Source organism: Lepus europaeus, chromosome 19, assembly GCF_033115175.1.
Source record: "Lepus europaeus isolate LE1 chromosome 19, mLepTim1.pri, whole genome shotgun sequence".
Taxonomy (NCBI): Eukaryota; Metazoa; Chordata; class Mammalia; order Lagomorpha; family Leporidae; genus Lepus; species Lepus europaeus.
The window spans coordinates 1,924,269-1,944,287 of record NC_084845.1 but is presented as its reverse complement, the minus strand read 5'-3'; the positions used below and the strand labels follow the sequence as shown (position 1 = coordinate 1,944,287).

Genomic DNA, 20,019 nt, shown 5'->3' with positions numbered 1-20,019 from the left:
TTCTGCCCCAGGCATGAGGGACGGGTCCTGTGCGTGAAGTTCTGGCAGATTCCGAAACCTGAAAATGACCAGAGAATCCTGGACCCATTCCTCTAAATGGTATTTATAAAATCCTACATTTGGAAACAAGTATAAATTCAGTCTCTCAAAGACATACCCCATTTTCTTACTTTTTCAGGACCTGCCTAATGACCAAGATCTAAACAAGTGCTGACTAGAACTTCCTGCTGTGCTGCAAATGTTCTTCATCTTAAGTGAGATGTTCTTGGTACAATCAAGAGATTGCACTTTAATTTTTTTTTTACGTTGGTTGATTTAAATTTAAATATCCACACCTAGTTAGTGTTACTGCATACAACACTACCTCAATTCTTTCTCAAATTCAGTTATCCACAGGGCTTTCGTCTAAGTTTCTCAAAAACATCACCATTGACTTGTGGTGCCAGGTTGTTCACTGTTGTGGGGAACTTCCCAGGGCATTAGAGGGTGTTTATCCACATCCTCTGATTCTATCCATAGATGTCAGTTTCCAGAAGCACATTCCAGCTGGGCCAATCGAAACTGTGTCTGGATACTGCACAAATGTTGCCGGTGTGGAAAGGGGAGAATTGTCTGACTATCAAGAAATACTGCTCTACCAGAAAACCCCTGATGAAAAATGAAGGAAACATCTACTGACTTCTCTAGTGGTTATAAAGGTGTGAGTTTGGCAAAAGGCCCTCTCACACATGAGGAGTTTGTTGTGCCTTTCTAGCGTGGATTTTCTGGTGGAGCAATAGGGAGGCCAGGTGTTTGAAGGATCTACCACACTGGCTGCAGGGGTCGGGCCTATCTCCAGAGTGGACTTTGTGATGATTATTCAGGGTGGTCTTGTCGGTGAATCCTTTCCCGCACTGGGTGCACACAAAAGGCTTCTGCCCAGCATGCAGCCTCTCGTGCCTTTGGATGCTTGACTTGCACCGGAAGTTCTTTCCGCATCCCTCACAGTGATACAGAGACTCCTCCCTGTGGCTTTTCTGATGTCTGAGGAGGGCCGCCTTGCCGGGGAAGGCTTTTCCACACTCTGGGCAATCCTCTCGAGCCCCCGGCACATGGATCAGCTTGTGTTCTGAGAGATGGGAGCCATTTCGGAAGTACTTCCCACACTCGTCACACTGGAAGGACCTCGCTTCTTGATGGAGCCGCTGATGCTCTGAAAGGTGTGAGTTAACCCTGAAGTTTTTCCCACACACTCGACAGCAGTATGGTTTCTCTCCTGTGTGGATCCTCTTGTGCTCCCTCAGGGATGAACTGCGGCCGAAGCACTTGCCACACTCACTGCACCTGTAGGGCTTCTCGCCTGTGTGCACCCTGCGGTGGCGAGTGAGCTTGGTGCTCTGCTTGAAGGTTTTCCCACACTCCTCACATTTGAAGGGTGTCTCCCCTGTGTGGACTCTGTGGTGGCTGCTGAGGGTGGAGCTGCTGTTGAAGGCTTTGCCGCACACCTTGCACTTGTAGGGCCGCTCCCCTGTGTGGATTCGGTAGTGTGTGAAGAAGTATGAGCTGTGCCTGAAGGACTTCCCACATGCGTCACACTTGTGGGGTTTCTCTCCCGAGTGAATGCGCTCGTGCTCCACGAGGTGGAGGGTCTGGTTGAAGGTCTTCCCGCACTCCCGACATTTAAAGTGGTTCTTCCCCTTTCTGGCCGTCCGCCGCTTTGGGAAGCCCAGAGCACCCTGTGTTTGACCGTGAGCGTCTTTCTGCAGGGTCTCCTTTCCTGGAGGGGTGGCCTTGGGAGATGTGATTGCTGACGTCTGACCCGGAGGTGTCTTCAAGGCCGCCGATTCAGGCCCGTTCTTGCCAGGAAGGCTGTTTGCGTGTGATTCTGCAGCCACATTTGGGCCAGATTTCTTCTTGCTCCAAGATGACGTATCTTCACTTTCCAAGACCCTTTCTGCCCTAGTCTCCAGGGGGCCATCCTTCTGGGTCACTGTCTCGGCCTTCTCCTGCTGTGTTGTCTTTGGACTGCCTGACTTTGGCAATGTTGTCTTCAGCTTATGGCTTTTTTTCTTGTCTGAAAAAAATTAGAGCGTAAATATCTGTTTTATAGTATTGGTTTTAAAAATTTTTATTCAGAATGTTTTACTGGAGTATGCTATACATATAAGAAAAAGTTTTAAAAATCATGTCCTGTTTGGTTAATGTTCATTTTGTAAGCACATTCACATCCATAGCACCATGCTTAAGGTCAAGAAATATAACCTCAGCAAAGCCTCACCTCTAGCCCCTGCTCCATTCTCTTCTAATCATTATCCTCCCACCATTGGAAAATCATGAACTTGACTTCTAATAATACAGATTAGCTTTGCCTGTTCTGGTATATCATATAAATGCAACTCTGTAGTGTGCACCCTTTTTTCTCTGGCTTCTTGCATCCAATGCTACATTTGTGAGATTCATCTACATCGTTTTATGTCCTTATAAATCGATCATTCGCAGATTTATAGTATTTTGTGGCATAAATATACCTTAATATATATTTTAACATTATTTACTTATTTTATTGAAAAAAGGAGTGGAGGCCTCCCTCCTGCTGGTTCCCCTCTTTTTTGTTAGCATTTAAAAAATTTATTTTAAGATTTGACAATTTTGGGGCTAGCCCCATGGCTTAGTAGGCTAAGTCTCTGCTTGTGACACCAGCATCCCATATGGGCACCAGTTTGTGTCCCAGCTGCTCCTCTTTCGATCCAGTTCTCTGCTATGGCCTGGGAAAGCAGTAGAAGATGGCTCAAGTGTTTGAGCCGCTGCACCTGCATGGGAGACCTGGAAGAAACTCCTGGTTCCTGGCTTCAGTTTGGCCCAGCTCCGGCTGTTGCAGCCATTTGGGGAGTGAACCAGCAAGTGGAAGACCTTTCTCTTTGCCTCTCCCTCTCTCTGTCTGTAACTCTACCTCTCAAATAAATAAATAAGATCTTCAAAAAAATTTGACAATTTTGAACATTTTGTCATATTCACTTCATATGTAGTTGTTAATAGATAGACCCCAGTCTAGGATCGATCTGAATAGAGTTGGTATGATATGAGCCTTCATGTACATATCTTATGTGTGCATTTTTTTTTTGACAGGCAGAGTGGACAGTGTGAGAGAGAGACAGAGAGAAAGGTCTTCCTTTGCCATTGGTTCACCCTCCAATGGCCACCGCGGTAGGCGCGCTGCGGCCGGCGCACCGTGCTGATCCGACAGCAGGAGCCAGGTGCTTCTCCTGGTCTCCCATGGAGTGCAGGGCCCAAGCACTTGGGCCATCCTCCACTGCACTCCCTGGCCACAGCAGAGAGCTGGCCTGGAAGAGGGGCAACCGGAACAGAATCCGGCGCCCCAACCGGGACTAGAACCCGGTGTGCCGGCGCCGCAAGGCGGAGGATTAGCCTAGTGAGCCGCGGCGCAGGCCTGCATTTCTTTTTTTTTTTAATTTTTTATTTTATTTTTTTTGACAGGCAGAGTGGACAGTGAGAGAGAGAGACAGAGAGAAAGGTCTTCCTTTTGCCGTTGGTTTACCCTCCAATGGCCGCCGCGGCTGGCGCACTGCGGCCAGCGCACTGCGCTGATCCAATGGCAGGAGCCAGGTGCTTCTCCTGGTCTCCCATGGGGTGCAGGGCCCAAGGACTTGGGCCATCCTCCACTGCACTTCCCTGGCCACAGCAGAGAGCTGGCCTGGAAGAGGGGCAACCGGGACAGAATCCGGTGCCCCGACTGGGACTAGAACCCGGTGTGCTGGCACTGCAAGGTGGAGGATTAGCCTATTGAGCCGCGGCGCCGGCCTTATGTGTGCATTTCTACTGGATATATGCCCAGGAGTGGAGTTGCTGTGACAGTGCATTTGCATATGTGCAAGTCTAGTGGATGCTGCTTAATAGTTTTTTCTCTGAACAGCTATACCAATTTACAGTTCCATTATTAGTCTACAAATGTTCCAGTTGCTCTACATCTGTTATCAGCTGAATGTTGACCTCTCAAAATTCATATTTTGAAGGCCAGTATTGTGGTGCAGCAGGTTAAGATACTGCTTGCTTGCATCCCATATGGCGGCACTAGTTGAAGTCCTGACTGCTCTACTTCTGATCTAGCTCCCTAATAATGTGCCTGAGAAGTGGCAAATGATGGTCCAAGTACTTGGGCTTCTGCCACCTATCTGGGAGACTAGGATTGAGTTCCAGGTTTTTGGCTTCAGCTTGGCCCAGCTCCAGCTGTTGCAACCATTTAGGGACTGAACCAATGGATGGAAGACCTCTCTCTCTCTCTCTCTCTCTCTCTCTCTCTCTCCCCCCCCATCTCATGTCACTCTATCTTTTCAGTAAATAAAATAAAGCTATTACAAATGCATATTTTCAGATACTAACCACCAAACTAGTAGTATTAGGAGGTAGAGCCTTTGGAAGGCAATTTAGGTCATAAGCATATAGCCCTCATGAATAGGATGAGTGTTTCTATAAGAAGAGGCAGAGAGCTTTGTGTATACCTTATTGTCTTGCCCACCACATGAAGACACAATGAAAATTCAGCCCTCTGTAACCAGGAAGAGGGCCCACGCCAGAACCTTGCACTTGTTGCACTTCAACTCCCAGTCTCCAAAAATATAAGAAATAAATTTATGCTGTTTATAAGCCACCTTTGTCCTCATTCTAGTGGCTAACACTAAGACAACAGCCTTGCCAATGTCCCTAGTTATTGAAGTCATCCAGGTGGATGTGTAATGATACCATTGGAGGCTGGTTTGGAAAGTACCAATAACTTTAAGACATGGCGTATGTATACATATATAACGTATATGTGTATACAAGCAAGAAGCATGGGAATGAAAACATGAGTGGAAGAATCAGACCAGAAGGCCTCTCTCATGTTTTGCAACCTTATCCCATCTTTCCAAACCCTTTACAATGATGAGCACTTGAGAAGGGTTCCTGTGGAGACATCAGTGATTTTCCTCCTACTCACCAGAGGCAATGTTGCTCCCGCTGATTCCCTTATCACCTCTCTGGTGGCCCCTAGGGACAGCTTTCTTCTTGACATAAGGTTTAATCCCTTGCTCCAAGTTGGCGATCAACTTTGGTTTGAAAACTGGATGACCTACTATACAGATGGAAAGAAACATGACATGCCTCTCAGAATCCCTTTCAAAACCAAATGCTTGCATAGCAAGAAGTCCAACTGATGATACAAAGGGTTGCCAGTGGTGATGTGGAGGTCTGTATCCCCTACCTCCCCTGTCTTGTCCTGCCACTGCCTCCCTCACTCACCTGCTCAAATTTCTGTTGATGAAGAATCATGTAGTTTCCCAGAAACTGAGACCACCTCCAGAGAGAATATCAGCCAGTCAGCCCATCCCTAGACTTACTAGATGCCATAATTGATTTAGCTGTGTTCACATGATGGGCACCAGATCCAGTCATGATGAAAATCAGGGCTGCAGTGTGTGTGTGTGTGTGTGTGTACGTGTGCATGTGACACCCAGCACCAACACATTCTACCATTCTTGCTGCAAGTGAATTAAGAAGCTTCAGCCACTGGTAGCTCTACTGAGGCTGTAAGCAGAGCCAATCGTAGGATGAATCCAATGCCATCCGAGCCTCGGTGGCTGGGCCCAGTCCTAGTGCAGAACTCATTCAAGTCTTCTGAAAAACTCATGACCTTTCAGAGCCAGGAGGCTAGGGGGCTCCTAGGAGCCCAGATCGACTTGTGGGAGGTTGTCCTTACCCAAGAAGGCCAAGTTCTCGTAGTTCTCCAGCATCACATCCTTGTAAAGGACCTTCTGAGCAGGCTTCAAAAGCTGCCACTCCTTCTGTGTGAAGTACATGGCCACATCCTTGAAGAGAACTGGTGCCTGTAACACAAAACCAAAAATCTGTTCACCCAGGGACTGGTTGCTGACCTGCTCCGCAAGAGGAGGTCAAAAGTTGACTGACATTTGAAAGGTGTTTAGAATTGCGCATTGTGGTAGACTGCACAGATGGCTGCAATTTCTCACCCTGCACCATATCCACAGTCTTTTCCCATGTCAACATTCAGTGACTTCCTGTTCTCAACCTGGTCTTGACTATGGGACTTGCTTTGCCCAGTGGGATGTGGATAAAATGTGATATAAACAGAAACTTGAAAAATGCTTGCATAATTAACTCTCACCTTCTCCACCACCCCCACCCCTCCATCATGCCTGTGCACCCCTACTCATGCCATAAGGAAGAACATATTCAGACTAGTCTGCTAGAGCCAGAAAGACGAACATGTAGGGTCCTGTCAAATCCCCCCAAGTCCTCAGGAGAAGCCAGAGGTCATCTAAATGACCTGACAACAAGACTTCCCCTCAGATGTAGGAGTAAGCCCAGCAAGATCAGCAGAGCCACCTAACTGAACCCTCATTGCTATGTGTCCCTGATGTTTCACGATAATGTCTTATGCAGCATTACTGTGGCTACAGGTAACTGCTGCATGCATATTCCAAATGTCCATATGGTAGCTGAAGAGGCAAATGAATGGCTGCTGTGATACAGTGGAAACATCAATGGCTAGAAGAGGTTGTTGCACTCACCAGTTGTATGACCATCTGGGATCTCCCACTCGCTACTTCTGCGAGGAAGATGTCACTGATAGCTAAGAGCACAGGCCCAGGAGTCAGATAGTCTGGGCTGCAATCCTGGCTTGGCTGCTTACCTGTCTGACCTTGGGCGAGTGATGTGAGCTCATTGTGCTGCAATTCTCTTATATCTGGAACAGGGATAATAACTCTAATACCTAAAGCCTTTCATGGTTATCGTGAGGACTAAGTGGGCTCATACAGGTAAATATAATTAGCTTAGGGGCCGGTGCTATGGCATAGTAGGTTAAGCCTCTGCCTGTGGTGCTGGCATCTCATATGGGTATCGGTTTGTGTCCTGACAGCTCCTCTTCTGATCCAGCTGTCTGCTAATGATCTGGGAAAGCATCAGAAGACAGCCCAAGTGCTTGGGCCCTTGTAACCACGTGGGAGACCTGGAAGAAACTCCTGGCTCCTGGCTTCAGATCGGCTCAGCTTCAGCTGTTACAACCATTTGGAGAGTGAACCAGAAGAACCAACTCTGTTTCTCCGTCTCTCTGTAACTCTGACTCTCAAATAAATTTTTAAAATCTTTTTTAAAAATAATAATTAACTCAGTCTTTAGCACATGGTCAATGCTCAGGAAATGTTCACAATTATTCAAAGTATTTGTCTAAAAATGAGGGCTCCCAGTCAATGGGAGAGTGACTTGGAGAGTCAGATTATTCATCATGGCCTGGTGCTGGGGACAAATTAACTAGCAAACCAGGACTATAGTGGACACAATGTCTATCATCCTTTGCTATAGTAATAGAAGCTACAGGTCAGCCCATGGCTGTCCAGCCCAAGACTACATGTCCCAGCATCTCTTGCAGCTGGAAGCGCTCATGTGACCACTATGTTCTGACCAGTGGAATGTGGGCAGAAGTGAATGTCCATCTTCTAGGCTTTGTTCCTCCTTGCCCACACCCCACCTTTCTCTCGAGCAGAACGTGTGTGTGCAGTGAGCACTCCTCAGCCACACAGGACAGAGTAGCAACAGCAGAGGAGTCTGCGTGGCTAACTCCATGGGGCTCCAGTGCCCAGCCCTGGATGTCCAGGCACAGACAATCACATGATCGCACATCAACTCCATTCCAGTTAAGCACCTGTGTCTCAGAACATCCTGTGACAGAGGAGGCGATATTCGAGCTGAGTCTTGAAGGATAAGGAGGAGGGCGAGAGGCAGAGCAGAGCAGGAGTCATCCACAGGGAAGTAAAAGCTGAAGGGAATGGACTAGCTTAAGGAGGAAACAGAAATGAAGAGAACGTTAGCACCCTGTAGAGAGTCAACTTTCCCACAGGATGGTGTGAGGCGTGTGGGCACAGGGTCACCTGCCAGGGTCCAAATTCTGCTTTAGCCACATAGGAGCTGTGGCCACTTCCACAGCTGAAAAATGGAAAAATAACTAATAATAGCACTGCGCAGACAAGTGTGAGGCTTAAACAGGAACCAGAGCAGATACTCTGTATGTAACAATGGTTGTCACTTAGGAAGAGCTGGAAGCATGCTGGCTGCCACTGACCACTACGGCCTCAGCTAGTTTCTCAGAACCATTTACTTGTACAAAATATCATCATTTTTCCAATATAAATCTGGCACCACAGTGCTGGCAGTCGGCAAGTAATCAGCCACATCAGTTTCTGTCAAGACCAGCATTCCTAGCTGATGGTTTGGGTGTATTTGAGATTTGTGATCTCATGTAATCCTCACAAGGTAGCCTCTGTTGTTATTTCCCATTTAACATAAAGGGAAACTGAGGCAAGAAAACATCAGTAACTTTTCCCACTCATTATGATCAAACTCAGAGTCTGGCAAGAAGGGAGTCAGGGGGTCAGGATTACAAGTGTGTATTTGACTCTGTCCAAGGATGGAAATGCCTGATGATTTATGTTACAAGCATCTACACATTGGACTTGTTCCAAGGTCAGTACAAATGTGCACTCAGTCTCCACAATAACCCTGTGGTGGTGGCACTATTACCGATCCTGCTCTACCTATGAGGAAATCGAGGCACTCAAGGGTGAGGAATAACCCAGGATCGCACTACTGTTAGTGGCCGAGTGGCAGGACTGGCCCGAGGCAGACTCCACCAGCCGGCGTTCCCAGCTGGAGGCATCAGAGTGAACAGGACTAGGAGTCCCCCCTGTGCTCCTCCTCTGCAGAACTGCCTTCCTCTCTGCACTCAGAACAGTTCCTTTTTTGTCCTGGGCATGGCAGGATGCTCAAGTATCTCTGGCTGCCAGTAGTACCACCCTTCCAGTTGTGACAACCAGAAATGTTTCCAGACAGCGTCCAATGTCCCACAGAGAGCAAAGTGCCCTCAGGTGAGAACCCCAGCCTATGCCATATGTCCATTACTCTGGGGGGAAGCAGGGGCCTTCCACTGACTGCATAGCTGGACATGTGACCTAGGCTGGACCAATAATCCTGGATCCCTAAGTTGATTGGTTTGGTGGTGGACATGTGACGCATAATAGGCCAATCCAGAATATCCCCTGCTTCTAGGTTATTTATTTGATTTAAAGTGTCTCCCCACTGACTCCTTATTAGTTACCTGTACAAGAGGAGGAAATAGAAAGTATTCAGTGGGGAAAACAGACAACCACCTTGGCCAGGTGGGTCACCATTACTATCATAATTAGCGTCACGAGGGGTAGCAAGTGGGCTTCATACACACATAGATCTAAATGTGAGGCTCTGAGAAGATGCAGTATCACACTCCAGACAGGAATGCAGAACCTGAATTTAATTCACAGTCGACAGCCAAAACAAAAACTGCATCGGGTGTGACTCTAGTCTTCAAAAATGTCAGTTCATGAAAGACATAAAGGCTGAAGAGGTTTTCTATATTAAGAGTGACTACTGGGGCCGGCGCTGTGGTGCAGCGGGTTAAAGCCCGTGGCCTGAAGCACCGGCATCCCATATGGGTGCCAGTTCGAGTCCCAGCTGCTCCTCTTCTGATCCAGCTCTCTGCTGTGGCCTGAGATAGCAGTAGAAGATGGCCCAAGTCCTTGGACCCTTGTACCTGTGTGGGAGACCCAGAAGAAGCTCCTGGCTCCTGGCTTTGGATTGGTGCAGCTCCGGCCATTGTAGCCATCTGGGGAGTGAACCAGCAGATAGAAGACCTCTCTCTCTATCTCTCTCTGTAACTCTGTCTTTCAAATAAATAAAATAAATCTTTAAAAAAAGAAAATGATGTATTATGTATATATAGTATATGTACATGTATGTACTTATGTGTTTGTATATGTATATACATATATATACATATATTTAATATATATACATATATATATTAGAATGGCCAAATGACAAAGTAAGTAGGAGAAATATTAACAATAGCTATAACTTGGCGATCTGGTGATCTGTGTACTATTCTTGTAAATTTCCTGTGAGTTTAAAAATATTTTAATATAAATACATACCCACAAGGGGTCCTCAAAAAGCTCATGGAGATGTTTTAATATGAAAAAAAAAACCTATTCATAAGCTTCAAAAAATTTTGCAGCAATTTAATGCCATTCTTCCATGAACATTTTGGAATATCTGAGACTTTATCTGGCACCCATAGGAAAGAAGTCCTTCTCCAGGAGGCTAAACTGAAACCTGTCTGAGCCTCAGAGCATTCTAAATTGGTGACAGCAGACTGCCTCTCCTGATCTCTCCTCTCAGCCTCTTTCATTTGCTGCAAGGAACCTCCAGGTTTCCCTCTTATCAATTTGGCAGTACTGGAGGTGAAGCAAACCGAAGTCTCAGGACTAATTTTCATTGGCCAAGACTGAGTCACATGCTCCACCCTGAATCAGTCACCATGGCCCTGGTAATGGAATGCTGATTGGACAAGTGCACACTTGGAGGTATACTGGAATAGGATCAGCTCAATTCAAAGTGGTTGGAAGACAGTGGGTCCCCAAAGGAAAAAACCAAAGATGCTAGCTGAGGAAGGGGGCGTGGATTCCAGGTGAACTACGCCACTGCTGCCTGCTCCAGCAAGGACCATTCAGTAATCCTTCCCTCCCCCCTCTGTCCTGTTCTCCCTTCCTCCTTCCATCCCCTTTTCCCCCTTCCTTCCTTCCTTGCATTTATATGCACAAAGCACTCAACATTCATCACATCTGCTCCTAGATACAGGGTATAAGTCAGTAAACACGGTTGAGGCTGCTGCCCTCAGAACTAGTCTAGTAGGGTAGAGAGATGATGAACAAACTCATATAAATAATCCTCTGTCAAACAGCAGTAGTTACTCAGAGCACAGTGACTCAAGGTAAAGGCATAGACAGTGATGGAGCAGAGGTAACCAGGGTAGGCTTCAAGGAGGGCGTGACACATGATCAGAGATGGGAGTTAGGAAACAGTAGGAGGCAGGAAAGAGGTGAGCATCTCCAGGGGAAACCATTCCCCTTGGTGTTGGTCCTGTGGGAGTACAGCGGATGCCCTTCCTGGCCAGGGTCTGTGCTGGGCAGGGGGTGGTGAATGGTCATCTCTGCACCAAGCTGCCCTCTGTCAAAGGGAGGAGACAAACAGCTCACCTCTCTCCAGGCTGGCAGGAGTCTGGCCCGCATTCTTCTGCTCTTTTGGAAGAGCTTGCTTAGTGTCTGAGCAGGATTCTGCGAAGGCAAGGCTGGCAGAGGAGGAAGCAGAAGTGAGGCTACCTTGGCCTTACAGAGCTGGGAAACTCACGATGGTGAATCTCTCACAAAACACTTGACAAGAGCTGACAGGCACTGAGTACTCACCAAGTGCCAGGAACATACTGATGCTTCATAAAACTATCAAAAGAAGCAAAACCGAGACCCAGGATGGTGTGCATAGTGAGCTACCATATATGCGGAAAATATTTATTCACAAATACAAGTGTACTTCAAAAAGATTGCCAAAATGGAGTTGAAAGATAAGTTTATTGCAGTACAAAAATTTTGAGAGAAAGAGAGAGCACTCCCATCTGCTGACTCACTTCCCAAATGCCTGAAACAGTCTGGGGCTAGGCTGGGCCAAAAACTGGGAACCAGTAACTCAATCCAGTATCCCCCTGTGGTGGCAGGAATCCAATGCCTGAGCTATCTTCGCTACCTCCCAGGGTCTGATTAGCAGGAAGTCAGAGTGAGGAGTCAGAGTCAGGAATGGAATCCAGGCACTCCAATACGGAATATGGATGCTCCAACCAGTATCTTAACTGCTAGGCCAAACACCTGCTCTAGACTTGTCCAGTTTCCCAAGAGCTTTTTGAAGTCCCCACATACACAGTGACAGGCACAGACACATAGTTGTGTGAGCACAGAACTTGTTGGAGGTAGTACAAGACACTGGAAAGTAGCTGTGTCTGGGTAAGGAACCAGAAGGCTGAGGGAAGTGAGGCAAGGTTACTGTTAACTTTGAAGTCTTCTGCACCTTGCAATTGTAATTATGTACTTCCTGACACCCAAAGTTTTACTATGAAGATGTTCCAACACAGGGAAAGTTGAAATAATTGCCCAAACACCCATTCTGCTATGTCCACTTTGTCGCATGTCTATCTGTCTGTCCATCCATCTTATTTTTGCAGATGTACTTCACAGTGAATTGCAGACTTTAGTTAATTCCCACTAAGCATTTTCAATCCAAGTCTTTAACTAGAGTTTAAAATATGTTTATTTTTATTTTTATATTTTATTCAGTAGTACCCAGGAGCAATTCAAGGTTTGGAATATTGAGGTGTGTTTTACATGTAATAAGTGCATCCACTTTAAGTGTGCAACTCGATGAGTATTGACAGATATATACACCTGTGTAACCACACCTCAATTAAGATATGGAATATTTCCATCTCCTCCCAAAGTTCCTTGTGGCATTTTGCAGTCAACACCCTCCCTAACTCCCAACTCCAGGCAAACGTGATCTGCTCTCCATCACAACAGGTGAATTCTGCTGCACTAGAATTTCATACAGATAGAATCATTCAGGATGTTATTTTACATCTGGTTTCTTTTACTCAGTATGTCTTTGAAACTGATTCAGGTTGCTGGGCATATCAGAAGGTCATTCTTTGGTATTACTGAGTAGTATTTGATTGTATCCATTCATCTGTTGATGAATATTTGTTTTTTTAGTTTTTTACATTTTTAAATTCTAATTAGTTTTAACAGATTCAATGTAACTTGTAGATACAAATCTAAGAACATATGATAATCCTTTCCTTCCTTTTTCCTCCCACTGTCTCCCTCCTATTTTCTTTCCAGTTAATAGAGAACTGGGCACATAATAGAGCATCATTTCAAGGAGAAATGACATGAACCCTCCTGTGAAACTAAAGCTCTATCTAGAAATTGATCTTTTTTTTTCACTTATTTACATTTTGGCCATACATCAACAAATATTTTCCAGGAAAAAAATAGATTAAGGGAGAGGATATTTGGAACAGCAATTAAGATGCCACTTGGGATGTCCACATCCCATATCTGAGTAAGTGCAAGTCCTGGCTCTGTTCCCAATTCCACCCTGGGAGGCATTAAGTTATGGCTCAAGTACCTGGGTTCCTGCCACACAGGTGGGAGACCTGGATTGAGTTCCAGGCCTCCACCTTCAGCCTAGCCCAGCCCCAGCTGCTGTGGCCATTTGGTGAGTAAACTAGCAGACAGAAGATCTCTGTCTATCTCTGACTCACTCTTTCTGTCTGTTTGCCTTTCAAATGAATAAAAAATAAAAACATCAATAATTTTTAAGATAAATTAAATTTACACAGTTAAGAGATGATTTCGTTAGAGCCATTTGATACACATATTCATAGCACTGGGTGGTCCAAAGCAGAGATCCCTTTGAGCCATTTGTGTCCTTGACCTTGACTCCCAGGACCACCAGGGACCACCCTGACTCCCACGCACCCCCCACCACTGGGGGTTCAGGAAGGGGTTCACTCAGGACAAGGAGGACACCGATGTCTGGGATGAGGCCCTTTCCTCCTCAGGAAGGAGACTTCCCTCTCAGCTCAGCTCCCTGCAGAGCTGTCACACCCCAGTGTGCAAACATGCATGCACTCTTGCACACAGGTGTGCTCATGAATGCACATCGATGCATGTGTATGCGCACACACGTGCAGGTGTATACACACATGTGCATGCCTGTTGTGTGATTCTACACATCCTGACCTCTCCAGGCGCTGGTCACTACCGTGACTGGTACAGCAAGATTCATCCCTTTATTCTACTACAGACTGTGGAGCTCGACTCTATTCCGGGCACCCTGCCAGGCACGGGTGATACTGCAGGAAGCAAAACTGACAAAAGTTCCTGCCTTCTTAAGGCTGACATCTTAGAAAGGAAAAGAGTCAAAGACCAAATCAGGACACTGAAGCTTGATAGGACACCATGGAGAGGAGTGACAGCAAACGTCTGAGGTGCCAGTCTAGCCAGGGCAGTAAAGGGAGGCTTCTGTGCAGAACTGATGGTTTTGTTTTCACCATCACTTTGAAGAACAGTTTCCAGTACCTTAATAGCAGAGATGGTCACACGATACTATGAATGACATTGAGTAGTATACATACACTGTTACCATATTTGTTTCCCATTTTTGGTAACATATTACCATCAGGTAAAATGGAACCATTGAGGAAACTGGGTCAAAGGCACATATGATAGCCCTATTTTTGTAACTGCCTATGAACGTATAATTATTTCTAAATGAAAAGGTTTCAAACTAGTGGCATCACAACAAGCCCAAAAGCCTTCCCTCACCCTGTGAAGCCACCACCAGGATCCATGACCTAGACCCAAGCCAAACAATCCTGACCATCCCCATTGCCACCTGCTTGGGTTGACCACCATCATCTCCAACCTGGGTTACCCCATGGTCCCCTGAGCTGCATAGTCAGACCCCAGGAGAGGGCTCAATACCACAATGAAGAGCTCAGGTTGCTTCCAGCTGTCAAGACACACCCCTGCAGGGCAATGCCAGGATCGATCAGTGTGACCTAAATATCCATGCAATTCTATCCCAGGTGCACCTCCAACCCTTCCTGCCTGAGAAGAAGCCAATGGGAAGATATTTTGGGGGTGGGGTAGATCCTGAATCTAAATGCTCTTTGTATCACCCATGCCTTGTAGGTCCTCCTCTCTCTTGCTTGTCCCACATTTCTTTTCTGCCCCATATATCTCTCACCTCCACTGGTCTTCATCTCGGAGATGCAGCACTGGGTGTATCACAGGCAGAGCTGGTAGGGTGAGGGATCTGACCCAGGTTCGGATCCAACACAAGGCAGCTGTGGGGTCTTGTGTAGATGATGTCACCTCCTCAAGTCTTGGTGCCCTCAACCAGAAAGCAGAATGACAGCAATGTCGCCCTCCACAAGACTCTTTGTAGGTCAACTAAAGGATGTGTGCAGAGTGTTCGTTGGCAAGCACAGATCCAGGGATCGTGGGGCCTGGGGCTTGAAGAGGGTCCCCCTTTAAGAAAAAAAAAGTAGAAAATTATGTGAATGCTGCTGACACCAAAATGAACCCATTCTTGTCAGACCCAGGCAAAATCCAGGTCTTGGGACAGTGGCCCTGATTTACCTTGCCTCTGTGCCCCGAACACTGAAATGGGGGTGATATATGAGTTCTTTCATGTGACCCCTCAACACATCAGATGGGGTAAGATCAGCCCTGCAGAAAAGCCTAACTAGGATGCTCAGCTGCAGGTTCCCCCGGACCCTGCCTCCCTCTGAGTACCACCGAGGTCACAGCAGTAAGGCATGGGATGGTGGTAAGGTTCTCAGTCTGCTACTCTCTGGCCATGAGACTTCAGTGACAGAGTTCCCGACTTAGTAAATGCACGTTCATGGTACACAGGGAAACTGTGTTTCAGATAAAGAATAAAGAAATTCCAAGCGCGGGAATATCCCAAGTAATGCCTGGAGCATATCTGTGACAAAAACTATCTTTTATTTATTTTGTTAAATTTTAAGCATAGGTACATCCCATGCTGTATTTGGGAACTCTTAAAGAGTGATTCACTGTTGATGTGAGATTCTGCTTTAAGTGGGCATCTCGTCTTTTACCAGCAACCTGAGTATCAAGGTAGCTGTTTAACCCTATTGGCTTTCTACTCCATAAAACGGAGGACAAAAAATGATGAAATGTGAGGATTAAACAAAGGGCTGAACAGCACCTGAGGCAGAGACGGGCAGTTTCTATGCTGGCTTCGGTTTTATTGTTACTAGGTATGTCTGAGAACTTCTTTCTCCACTCTGGCCCCAGCTTCCCTGCACCACGTGCCTGTCTCACGTCTCCCAGCGAGTCCAGCCTCTGGGCCAGAGCTTCCAGACACAGGTCACAGAGCTTCATGCCTCAGACAGCTGGTAACTGTCAGGGGCTCAGGGGACCCAGGTTGGGCCTTGGTGGGTTTGTCAGACCCACATTGTCCCCCAGGCCCTGGGTGGCACCCCTCACAATGACATACTTTGAGACTCCTACTCACTTTGACACTCCTACTCACAATGACATACTTTGAGAAGCCTAGACATACCCTCCCGCCTTCAGGGCCAACTTGAAATGATGAGACTCACGGCAAACCCAGACACAGAAGCTCAGGTGCAGAAACACAGCCATGCGCTCAGCAGCTCATGCTCACACAGACACACGCTGCCGTGGGAGGATACTCAGTTTCAGATCATCGCCGAGGGCACCAAGTATACAGTCACACAGCATCTGCAGGCACACCTCCAAAGACCCAGAGGAACACACCCACTCAGCCCGGGAACTGCTGGCAGATAACGCAGAGCCCTGCACAGCCATGCAGGCTGCACACCCACAGCCCAGAACTCCAAGTCGCCTCCTGACCCGCAGGGCCCCCTCGTTCTGGCCTGGCCAGGTCCCCGTGGCGACCCTGCTTAGGTACATGCACGCAGGGCTCGCAGCCCCACCACAGTCTGGAGCGTGAAACCCCTACAGGCACCTACACCATTTGCTCTGGCTTCTTGCCCACTGAGCCCTAGACACCACCGGCATGGTCTCTGCTCACATCCCCAGACTACCTCAGGCTCCCTTCCCAAAATCATTCTCCAAGACCCAGTTGGCCAAGCCAGCAACTGAACCCTGTGACCCTCACCGGATTGTCCCATGTGCCAGAGCCCACCTGGTGTCTGTCCTCTGCCTTCCCCAGTAGCCCAGCATGTACCCAGGCACGACTCTTCTGCCTCCTAGACCCCCCCCCCCCGCCCCGATCAGGACCAGGCACTCTGCGTCCTGGAAGGAACCCCACAGTCCTTTCCTCCACACCTGAGACATCCACCAACACAGCTGCCAGTGGCCGGTGACGCGTCCCCACATCGGCCTCCGAGGGTCTGTGGCAGGTGTGTGCTGGTCAGCTGGGCGCCTCCGTCTGGTCTCTGTGGCTATCTTGTAGTGGAAGCCCCAGGCTTGAGAGCGGGCGGTCCTGTTTGAGCTGCAGCCAGGGGACTGTGCTCCAGGCCTGGAGTCTGAATCTGCGAGGGCTTCCCACTGGCTGCTGGCCCACTGGACAGAGTGAGGCGGGCTTGCTTGGTGCATCTCAGCCCCCAGGGCTTGGGCTTTACGAAGTATCCACAGAGACCTGGGCGTGCGGATGACCACACCTACCCACTAATGTAGACTAGAACACACACACAGACTCGTGCTTTTGACCACAAACTCACACAGACATACAAAAACTCTCACACATCCCAACATACAAACATCATAGAGACACGCAAATACCATGGACTCATCCACTCATCCACAAACTCAAAAGCACACAAACACACACCTGCAGACACAACTCCAACTCTGCAGACACACACAGATACACCCAAACTCCCAGAGTTGGGCCCAAATCTACACAACCACACAGATGCACACACATCCTAAGGTACACACAAATGCACACCAGAAGGCACAGTAACAGAACAAACTCACAACTCTACACAGGCAATCGGACCCGCAAGCCCTGCTGACTCAGATGCAAACACCCATACTCAGATACACACAATTTCACACAATCAGACCTGATCACCTTCACACAGTTGGACAAGAATGCAACACATGTGCATTTAGCCCGACACACAGTCTCAGACACAGCCGACTACCCCAGTTCAGGTATACAATCGGAGTCAGAGGCAACCACAGACACGGAAGGGTACTTTCAAATGTTCATGAAAAAGAGAATTCAAAGATAAGTTTATTTTGCTGCAAAAACTATTTGAAACCCACTCATACAAGGGGTATTCAAAAAGTTCAGGAAAAAAAAAAAACGCACATTGCGGGGGGGGAAAAAGGAACCTATGCAAAATTACTCAAAAATTATGCGCCCAAATAAACTTATCTTTTAATTCCATTTTTTCCCACCAACTTCTTCAAGTACCCTGGCGGACAGCTACAAACTCCCCCCAGCTCAGCCGCACTTACCCTGTGTGACAGAAGTTCACACCCAAGGGCTCCAACCACAGTCTGAGCGGAGCGGACGCAGGCGCACACACACGAGTCAGAACTCCCGACTGTGGGATCCCATAAAACCCACCCGGCTGTGACAGCGATGGTCACGCGCAGGGCCACACCCCTCCCCGCGCAGACCCCTGGGGGCCAGCGCGTCACTCACTCACACTTGCTCCAGACCTGGCATCCTTGGCGTCAGGCTCCTGGCGGGGACCTAGCGCTGTCACTCTCCTCAGCGCGCTGCCCAGCGCTCCCTCAGCCCCGACTGGCAGGTGCAGAGGCGCAGGGTCTCGGACACCTCGCCCGCACCCTCGCATCCCTAGCCAGCCCCACTTCTTGTCCTGCGCGGACTCCGCGCGGCGCACCTCACGCTTGCACCGCGAACAGACCCCTAGCTGGCGGCTACATCCGAACGCGGATCCCTGAGCTCGGGGCGCCATCCGCAGGACTACATATCCCGAAAGGCCCCGCGCCCCACCGCGCCCTTGCTTCCGGTTCTCTCAGGGGCCCGGGTGCGGGCGGTCGCGCGCGGAACCCGCTGGGAAATGTAGTCCCCGGGGGGTGTGGCCGGCAGGCGAGCCCGGCGCCCCACAGGCGGTCCCGCACAGCCTAGGGTGGGGCGGCGCGCGCGGTGTGGATGTGCAGGAGGCACAGACCGGTCCTGCCGTCCCCGCAACTCTGCGCATTCGTGAAAATCAAAAAAAAAAAAAAAAAAAACAAAAACTACATTCAGCAGGATTACAGGTTAATGTTACTCTCTTGTGAGGCAAAAATGGACTTTTAAGAATTTGTCTTTGCTAAGCTGGGAGAATTTGAGCAATCCATGAGAGGCGACACTTAAAAAGAATTATTTTCAGTTTAATAGTGGTATTGGAACTATTTATTTTTTAAATAGCCTTGGTCTTTGATGGATACATACTAATCCTGAAACATATATGGTTTAAATGACGTGATATTTTGATTTTGCTTCAAAAGAATTTGGGGGCGGGTGAGATGCAGGGCAGAAAAGGTAGGTGGGGGCATAGCTGAAACAAACAACCGCGTGGTGAGAACGGTTCCTGTGGATTCGTGTGGTGGCCGTTTACTTTACATGTTCTCCCACCCACTTTTGTGTGTCCACCTGAGAGTTTTTCTTTTAGAGATTGCATTGGCCCTCTATGTCATGGAACAGATTATCACAAAGCTTGTGGCTTAAAACAACACACAAGTCTTAACCCCCAGTTTCTGTAGGTCAGGGGTTCTGCCAGGCTTGGCTTGATCCTCTCAGAAGACTCAGCAAAACATAATCAAAGTGCTGACTGAGCTGCAGCTTCATCTCCCCACCCTCAGGGGGATGGGGCGGGGAGGGGAGGGGAGACACTCTGTTTTCAAGCTCATTCTAGTTGGCAGATTCATCTCTTTGTGGCTGTAGGGCTGAGGTCCCCTACTTTCGAGGTGGCTGTCACGGCAGCCTACTTCAACCCATGAAGGAGAATGTCCCCTTTCAGCCTTTTCAACCAGCTCAGCCTAGAAATTGATGTAAGTTCACGGAACAACGTCCCATCACCTTTGCCACCTTCCTCTGAACAGAAGCAAGCAACAGGCTGCACTGACACTCAAAGGGGTGGATCATTGGTGGTTACCTGGGTCATATGCCCCATAGAGATATAAACTCAAGTGCTGACAGATGAAGTAATACAGTGTCGTGGATTTGCTTCGTATGGGAAAGAATGGGGTGGGGGGAAGCAGCTGGCATATACTGGAAACCAGATTGTGCTTAAGTGGATAGTCAAAGCTGGGTAAGCTCCTGACTGCTCTCAGCTTGGGGAGCTAACCTGCCACCCACAAATAGCCTTGGTGTTCGCCTGTTGGACATAAGCAATCTCACAGAACATCAACAACAGGCAAAGCTACTCTATAATTATGGGGGTGGCAAGATGAACACAACCTTTCTGCAAGCTGTCTGGGCACAAACCAAACATGAATATTGGCCTTAGTGATATAACCATGCATGGCTCTCTCCCAGGAAGCTGCTCTTTTGCCAGTGATA

At 48.0% G+C, this 20,019-nt stretch overlaps 1 protein-coding gene across 1 annotated transcript; it reads right to left on the bottom strand.

Annotated features, from left to right (window-relative positions):
* Positions 1-722: 722 nt before the first annotated feature.
* On the bottom strand, positions 723-14,737 carry LOC133748650 (zinc finger protein 737-like). Its single transcript, XM_062177582.1, has 5 exons — positions 14,722-14,737; positions 11,121-11,212; positions 5,732-5,858; positions 4,973-5,104; positions 723-2,053 (listed from the first exon to the last, which is right to left on the bottom strand). The coding sequence occupies exons 1-5, from the start codon at positions 14,735-14,737 to the stop codon at positions 723-725; spliced, it is 1,698 nt and encodes a 565-aa protein (XP_062033566.1).
* Between the last annotated feature and the right edge of the window lie 5,282 nt (positions 14,738-20,019).

What these genes read in the sequence shown, in the direction of transcription:
- LOC133748650 (XM_062177582.1), bottom strand. An exon ending in TCCTGCCAGCCTGGAGAGAG is followed by an intron (nt 5,859 to 11,120) that starts GTGAGCTGTTTG and finishes TTTGTGTTACAG; the next exon opens with GCACCAGTTCTCTTCAAGGA. An exon ending in CGGGAGCAACATTGCCTCTG is followed by an intron (nt 2,054 to 4,972) that starts GTGAGTAGGAGG and finishes AATTTTTTTCAG; the next exon opens with ACAAGAAAAAAAGCCATAAG.